This window comes from Centruroides sculpturatus, unplaced genomic scaffold, assembly GCF_000671375.1.
Source record: "Centruroides sculpturatus isolate CEXI.00-Female unplaced genomic scaffold, Cexi_2.0 scaffold1373, whole genome shotgun sequence".
Classification (NCBI taxonomy): domain Eukaryota; kingdom Metazoa; phylum Arthropoda; class Arachnida; order Scorpiones; family Buthidae; genus Centruroides; species Centruroides sculpturatus.
The window spans coordinates 12,069-21,230 of record NW_019385764.1 but is presented as its reverse complement, the minus strand read 5'-3'; the positions used below and the strand labels follow the sequence as shown (position 1 = coordinate 21,230).

Here is a 9,162-nt window from a genome sequence, read left to right as displayed (position 1 = left end):
GGGCTCGGGATATAAATTTAGAACACAGTTTACCGAAACCGACACTTTTACATAGATACACTAAAAAAACAAAAACGTTATATAACTCGTTAAAAGAAAAACACAAATCTGCTCGAACGTCCTAATTTTTCGAACTGTTCTTTTTTTTCTTTTCTTTTTCAAAAACATTCTTTTTTGTTTTGCCACTCTCCACATCATGGTGCTAGTCTTTTTTTAGAGCCGGCGCGACAATACTAAAGGTGTACCACCTTTAGTATTGTCGCGCTGGCGAGATAATGAAGATCGAGATAATGTCGCGAAGGAGATAATGAAATAATTAGTATTATTTCATTATCTCCTTTATAGAACGTTGAGCTCTTTAATAATATTATTTCATAAATTTTTAAATTCAAGATATATCTAAAAGTTATACAACCGATACAATTTATTTATTTTTTAGCATTAAACATCCTGAAATAATGAAGTTAGATATTATTCGAAGAAAATTATCACACGTTTTTAAACGTTTAGGATCGTTGATTGGAAGACATCCATACTTCTTCATAATCATTCCCATGTTAATTTCATTTGGCTCAATAGCCGGAATCTTTAAGCTTCGTTATAAAAGAACTGTAATTGACAGTATGAAAGCCGATAGCGGAAAATTGTTTTCTACAGTAAAATTTATTGAAGAAACATGGAAGACTGCATCAGTTTCAGATGAAATAAGATTTACACAAGTTCCTGATGGGGTAATTTTATTCGTTGTAAGTAGAAATGGAAGAAATATGTTAGCAAAAGAAATTCTTCAAGAATTACAAATAGCTGATTCAATAGTTAAAAACTGCACCATCGAAATGTTCAATCGAACAATCGGATATGGTGATATCTGCGCTAAAGTGCGTAACAAATGCTACGAAAACTCATTTTTCGAAATTATGTATGATGCGGATAACGTGGTAAGTGGAAAGAGAAAGTTCAAATATCCGGTTGACATCGACAAGCTGACCTATTCCTATCGCATGTACGTCACGAGTTTGGGAGGTGTTACGATAGACGAAAATGAGTACGTCAAACGTGTTCTAGGCGTCCGATTGCTTTACGTGATTGACAGACTTAATAAAAAAAACATTCAGTTTAGAGATAGTTGGGTGAACGAAGTATATCGAAAAATACAAAATTATAACTTCCAAACTATTAAACCATTTATGAATTCACTTTGGTTAATAGAAAACGATTTCAAAACATATCTTTACGATTTACGACAAAGAATAGGAGCCTGTGTATCGTTTATTTGTGTTTTTTCGATGACTACACTGATGAGTCACAATTTTATAAGAAGCAAACCTTGGATGGGATTAGCCTGTGTTTTCTCTGCTGGGATGGCAATCGTCACTTCCTTCGGAATAATGGGATATTGCGGAATGGAAAATGCTTACACTAATATTGCTATTCCATTCTTGGTGCTAGGTATGACCTTTTTTATTATATATTAAAATATAATAAACAAGTGTGTGATAAGAGTGAATTATTATGTTACAGTTACCGAAGTGGATGACAGTTTCGTGCTGATTGCCAGTTGGAGGATTACTGATTCCAAAAAATGTGTAGATAAGCGAATGGCAGAGACGTTTGCTGCAGCCGGGGTGTCAATCACTTTGACGTCAATTACTAATTTGTTTTCGTATTTCATCGGAATGACAGTACCAATCGTTGTTGTGAAAGTCTTTTGCATTTACTGTGCAACCTGCATATTCTTCACTTACGTATTTCAAATAACCTTTTTCGCTGGGTGTATGGCGTTAAGTGGGTACAGAGAAGAGAAAGGTCTTCATCCGATTACCTTCAAGGCGTATGGTAATTTTAAATACTTATCATATTTAGATTATAGTTAATTGTTGTACCTTAGTATTCGATCATTACATCGACAATTTCTTTTGTCAAATATTTAACGTAATTTGCTGTAATATTCGGCTTGAATTATCAGTACAATTATTGTTAGTACAGTTGACCCCCCTATAACACGGGTTCCTATAGTTCGGATTCCTATAACACTGCGAAAAAATTGCAACAGTATTCGTACAAACATGCTAAAAATTTCCTATAATTCGGTAAAACGTCATCGCCGACTCGTGTCGCGACAGGATTGATCGAATCTAAACCAATAGTGAACGGGCATTCAAACTTCTTTCTGCTGTTCAGCGCCACACTACGGAAAGTTTAGGCGGGTCAGTTGAGTTTAATACTACAGTATATAAATTAGGCACTTAAATTAAACAGAATTAACAAACTAATTAATAAATTAATATTAATATTAAATATCAATAAAATTAATAAATTGAACAAAAGTTTAATAGGTAGAAAATATGTATTGATGAATTTTTATACATTTCTTGTGAAAAAAACATTTTTCATTCAACGGCCATAAAAATTATTTTTATTAATGATGTCTGCAAAGTTCAGCGAATTTTTCGCAGAGAAATAACTTATCAGGAAACGCGCGACCCCATTTGATGCGCTGCTCCACGACGAAAACAAGCTTAAGAGATGACATTGTCGAACGGTACACACTTGGAAAGTAATCCTACAATTTCTTCTCTATACCGTAGTTTATACGGATTATTCCGAAAAAATTACACGTATTTTGAAAATGTTGAGTCGAATTAGTCTAGAATCGATTAATTTTATAAAAGAAAACCTTTCAAACAGCCATAGTCCGTAAACTGCATACATACTGGGCTGTGATTGGCTCATGTATTTAAGAACTGATAGAAGCTGGATTCATAAAACTCGGAACGTATCTACCGTTTTATAGAGATGTCGACTGTATATAGGCCTATATTCAGTGGTGATATTCAAAATATTTAACAAAGGATTTGCTAACAGGAAATTTTTCCTTTTTAATTAAACCCCAAGCCCGATACACCTCGGGCAAGTTACATAGCGTTACATAAAACTGGGGCGTTTAGACCCCCTATAAATTTTTGTTTTTTTTTTTATTTTTGGAATGTTTTTTAAGTCTCCAAATTTTTTCAAAAATTTTTTCCCGCGCGAAAAAATTTTATCGCGATTTCAATTTACCTTTAATGACGCACCATTCACGCTTAATTTCTTTTTTATTGTTTTTTAATAGAAGTTTGATATCAAATTTCATTCATCATTCTAAAGTTGTAGTGCACAAATTTTCCTTTGGTAAAGTTATTTAAAGCTAGTTTTTGATGTCAAAAACGACCCCCGATAGTTTTTAAATTTTTTTAATTAATAGATTTTATTATATATAAATTTAATTAAGTCGGGGGGTCGGAAATCGCAATAAAAATTTTAATTTTTTAAAAATATACGGCCAGCTAGTATTCACCCTACTATAAACCTATCGCCTCCCGAGACTTCTATGAGAATGTCCCAGAAAATCCAACTCCAGCTGTGTTCAAGGTCATTCAGCTGTTTAAACAATGACTCATCAGGGTCAGATTTCACTGAAAGATCACACAAAGAAATATAGAATTTGAAGCTTTTTTTCAGAATTAACGCATTTCTTTCGTTTTTTCAGTTTTAAGTAGTTTTTATGTTTAATTACATCAATATCAACAATTGCTAGAGTCCCAAGGAGTTAACTGCTTTCCCTATGACTTTTTCTCAAGAAAAAACTTTTCTAAATCATTTATTTTATCATTAAGTATTATTATAATAATAGACAGTTGTCATCGTTTCTAGAAATACAATATCTTTTTTATTTCGCTGTCGATAGCCCGACACGTGTTCTGCAGCCATCTTGTATTTTCTTGCGGCGTGAGATTGTGGGATCTGTGGTATGACTGGACCTAGTTTAAAGAAGTCTCTTGAGTCGTTCGCGATTAAGGCTGCGTACACACTAGGCGTTTTTAAACGCCTAGTGTGTACGCGCGTTTTAAAGTACCAAGAGTTCTACATAGGCGTATACACTCAAACGCGCGCTTTTGGCCAAGCGCGCGTTAGACGCGCTTTTATAGATTTTTCTTAAAAGGCGTGTTTTTCGGGCGCTTTAGTAGAACTCTTGGTTTTTTAAAACGCGCGTTTAAAAACGACTAGTGTGTACGCAAACTAAATCTCGTTTCAGTGGAAATTAAAACGGTCGATGGAGGTTATTTGCGAACGGCGTACAAGGGGAACATAGCGAACGGGGTATAAGGCTCTAGTTTAGTAGTGTTACAGAGTATAATACGTATATTTCAATATATTTTTTAAAAGAAAGAAAACCGCTGAGAAATGTTATGTGTGTTTAATAACGGGTTCGGAAAACTTTGAAAATGTTAACAACGGGTTCAGCCAAACCTGTGCGAACTCGCTGAATATCACCACTGCCTATATTATATGTTCTCCAAACTGTTCTGCAGTGTAGTATGCAATTATACTTACGAATTATATTAATATACCTGGTATTTAGAGAAAAGACACGAACAACTGGAATTATCATCTAATTTTTACTTTCTAAAAATTTTGTTTATAAATGGATGGCAATAGAATATTCATTAACGTATTGCAATAAACTTATTCTCTTTTGTCAATGTTTAGTCAAGATGTAAAGGTGTCATTGATTTAAATGATTATATTAATCACATAATTGACATGTTTATTTTTTTCAGCAAATCAAAAAGAAGATTTTCAAGGAATCGAAAAAAATGAAGAATATTTAATGAGAATAGTTAGAGATAAACTGGGAGACATTCTCTCTTATACACCCACAAAAGCGATTGTATTGATTTTGTATTTAATCAATCTAGGATTTGGATGTTTTGGAGTGTTTTTTATAAAACAAGGATTTGAATTACAGAATATGTATCCATCCGATTCAGAAATATATCAAGGTTCTCGAATGTATTACGAATACTTCACCGAATATTCTTTTCCTATTCACATAATCATTAACAAAACACTCGATTATTCAGACGAAAACGTTCAGAAATCAGTAGAAGATCTCCTTAGAAGATTTGAATCTCATCCACACGTTGCCGATTCACGGTTTACTGTTTCCTGGCTGAAATATTACAAAGAATTTCAGAAAAATCCAGTTGCCCAATATTCTTTAAGAGGTTACAACATGTCGAACAAAGATGATTTCATGGAAGGGCTTCGCGTTTTTCTACGATTTAAACCAGCTCAGCAATTCTCAAACGATTTGGTGTTCAGCCCGGACGGATCCGAGATTACTTTCAGTCGATTTTTTGTTGTGACGAAAAATATACGTAACAGAGAAATTGAGATTGCTACAATGAATGAATTTCTGAAAATTGCCGATGATGCACCTTTCCCGATTATTATTCATACTTTAATTGCAAGTTTAGTAGAACAAGGACTAATCATCGACAGCGTAGCTAAACAACTGTTTTGGATGACTGGGTTATTGATCGCAATTGTTTTTTTCAGTGTGATTCCGAACATCTTCTGTTCTCTTGTAGTGGCAGTTTGCGTTGTGTCTACCACGATAGAAACATTGGGTTTCATGAGTATGTGGGGAATTAATTTAGATATAATATCTTTGACGACTTTGATTCTGTGCGTCGGATTTTGCGTTAATTATCCGGCTCATATTGCGTATGCTTTTGTGACGTCAAATTGCAAAACGTCGAAGGATAGGATGAAAGATTCGTTGTATCATGTTGGCTTTCCTATAATTCAAGGAACTTTGTCGACTATTATAGGAATGCTAATCGTATATAATGATTCGTACGCAATCCTTACATTTTTGAAAGTTATTTGTTTAATCACTATGGAAACTGCTTTTCACGCTTTATTTTTTACTCCAGTTGTTCTTTCGTTGTTATATTCTTTTGTTTGTTTCAAACAAAAAGCAAATTTCACAGAAGTAACAGAGAGATTTGTTGAATTAAATATAAATCAGGAATAACTGATATTTAACTTGTACCGTATTATATAATTATGTTATAACGGTTATATTGTCTATTTATTGCAGACGACAACTTGTATTGTTCATTCCAATATTTGCCAGTATCTTGTTATAGGTATTATAGATATAATGTTTTAATTTTTTTATCATATATTAATTGGTCTGTTGTTACTCGTTATCATTTATATGATGTAATTCAATTAGTACCTTTTTTACATAAAATCTGAATAAATGGATATAATTAATTAAATTTATTGTGTTTTCGTTTCAAATACCTCTTATACTTTATTGTTTTTACATGCAGTTTTCATCTGTTTAACTTTGCGTACAAAAATTTATAATTAAAATTGAGTTAATATAGTTTTTCGTTCGAATAGTTCCGTGTTTATTAATCATTTTTTCAAGACGTAAATTTTTGAAGGAGTAAATTAATGTCCTAATGTTACTCTGAAAAACCGGACTTGAGAAAAAGTGATTTTTAGAAAGAAAATCTTTTAAAATTAAATAGTGTAAAAATTTTCTTATCGAAAAAAATATATATCTAATTGAAGGATATAAAAGTATTATTGTATCTCTCAAGAAATATATACAATATATAATTACATATAAGTATGATTACGTATTGAATTAGTACATAAATACAGTAAGATAATGAAAAAACAAGATTTACCAAAAATTATTACATTAGATCTTTCTATTTAACCAATAATATTGATAGAAATCTAAATTGGGTTTATCAATCATCTTGTCAATCTGATTCATCAGTTGGTAATATGTGTTAAAATTAAATTTTTGTATAGTTCAGATTTGACCATTTCCTCATTTCCTTCAGTATAAAAAGTGCTAGACCCCAAATTATCCATTTCCCATTTCACTGTTGTGTAGATATTTCTGAATGATAATGCTTTTTTGCCTACACCTCTAGTAAATTTAATCAATTCTGGTTTGCCACAATAACTCTTGTAGTAACATTGTGTCATGCTTGTGAATTCATTCACATTGTATCTTTGGAGTAAAAATTACAGACTAAATCCTACATGTTTCTTACTTGCATGACATGCCTACTTTTTCTTCAAGTCCAACTTGGGGTCAAGTGGTCTTCAAGTCCAACTTGGGGTCAAGTGGCATATTGTGATAACACGAGGATAAAAAGTTGGCAAGTGTGTAACTAGAAATCCTCACTATATAGTAATGTATTTATTTGTAGTTATAGTGGAATTACAATTTTTTTACTGTTGTCAACATTCCAGGGGTATATAAGGTTAATGTCAAAAGCCCCCTCACTTAAATAAAATGTCATAAAGAGAACGAACATTGGCCAGAGGAACATGCTCTGATAAGAGCAAGTATTATTATTATTATTATATTATTATTATTATTATTATTATTGTATTATTATTATTATATTAATATTATTATTATTGTTTTTGTTGCTTTTTTGATGTAAATGTGACCAGAGCGAATACCTTACTCGTACTGATTTGGTATGTCATGGAAGTAGGAATATGCAACTGTAATGATTGAAGGTATCAAGGCAAGTGATGAGTATTGAAAAATTTTGCATTCACATAACAATGAATGCTATGGTTAAACATGGTTAAGTGGTTCATTGTCTCAAATCATGATTTGTCTACAGAAGATGAATGTTAGATTGTCATGTCTTTACACCCGTGTGAGAAACACTATTCTCACATCATGTCTGTACACACTGATTGGTACAGGAAATACATTGTAAATACTGTAAACATCTATGTCTCAGTTTGAATAAACCTAGGAATGTTTTGGTACTCAATGCAACTAACAAGTAACTTGCTTTGTTCTTTACATGCATGTTTTCAACTCTCGCTGCACACTATTTTTATTTTACGATTGCCTGACCTGAGACAGAATGCACATCTTTTTGTTTCGTGTGGTGTTTGAGGGTGGCAGGGCTTGAGCAAGATGGCAATATTCTTTTAATTTCTTTCCTGAAATTTCTATTCACACGTATGCTTTGCTTTCTCTTCTTCAGATTATCATCTATAAGTTGCATAGCTACCTGCTTGATAAAGCTGCAGCGGTTTAGTGTTTTTCGTGAGAAGTTTGATAGTGTAGATATATAGGATGTAGAAATTTATGTCTGAGATGTACAGAAGAGTATAGAAAACTGTCACGGACCAACAACGGCTATTTCTTCAAATGTCATATATGACTGCCATCTGGTCGACCATATTAACGCCTCCTTTAGTTGTATTGTAGAAGAAAATAAATTGAGGACTTTTTTATTACCAGAATATGGGTCAATTATGTCTTTATAGTGAATTCTGCTGAGAAGAACGACATTTTTTTTTGTTTTAGTCTGTGGGATGTATAAAACCAGTGCAATTTTGTCTGTGAAACCAAACATACTGTCATAATTACATCTGTTGTTGATATTTAAGAATTCCTTATGAATTTCACACTTGTTTTTTCGAAGTGTGCTCACCGAACTCAAATTATGGACATCGAGTATCCTTTTGACTAGCGAGAAAGATGTGTACCAGTTGTCAAAAGTGACGTTTCTATCTGATCTTGAAATCTTTGAGCCTCGAGACCACACCAATAGCCGAATTATCTAACTTCAATGGGCCATCAGGATGATTTTTGGCATTTGTTTCTATTTTACAAACATAATGCGTTTTTGCATCAGCCATTTCCTATATGTTTATTTCATACTTGGGTGGTTTGCTTGGTATATATTGTCTAAAGGGAGATTTAGATTTACCCCAGAAAGCTGGAAGTATATTATCAATTGTAACACACTCTGATGAAAAGTGATTTTTATCACATTTGTCAACAAATATTTCAAACAATTCTCTAATTGAAGCAACCTTATTCACTTATCTTTTTGCACGGCGTGTTACTTTTCCATCGAATCTTAGGCAGCGTAAGAGGAATCGGAAGCGTTGTAATGACATTGTCAATCTGAATACCTCTACACCTGTGCCTTCGGCATTCCACAAATCATCAAAGTTCATTGCCATTTTGAATTTGTACGGAAATAAAACTTATTAAAATAAACTTATAATAATTTTAAACGGGAGTAAAAAGTCGATTTATGTTATAAATAATAAATGCACTGAAATTACATTTATTATAAAAATAAAAATAAACTAGATAAATATTGTTAAATCCAGAAAAAGTGATTAATACTGTGGGATATTTGAAAATCTCACTAAGTAATGTTGTCTTTCTCTTACAGCAGTTGCCGCAACACCGTAGTAAATTCTGAGCATGCTGTATACACAAAATCATTAAGTTACTGAAGGGGAAACAGATAT

At 32.5% G+C, this 9,162-nt stretch overlaps 1 protein-coding gene and 1 pseudogene across 1 annotated transcript; one reads left to right on the top strand and one right to left on the bottom strand.

Moving 5' to 3' along the window:
- Positions 1–458: 458 nt before the first annotated feature.
- LOC111641890 (patched domain-containing protein 3-like) lies at positions 459–5,863 on the top strand. The gene is made up of 3 exons (XM_023388139.1): positions 459–1,449; positions 1,522–1,836; positions 4,602–5,863. The coding sequence occupies exons 1-3, from the start codon at positions 459–461 to the stop codon at positions 5,861–5,863; spliced, it is 2,568 nt and encodes an 855-aa protein (XP_023243907.1).
- Positions 5,864–8,012: 2,149 nt separating this feature from the next.
- LOC111641889 lies at positions 8,013–8,865 on the bottom strand (annotated as a pseudogene).
- Between the last annotated feature and the right edge of the window lie 297 nt (positions 8,866–9,162).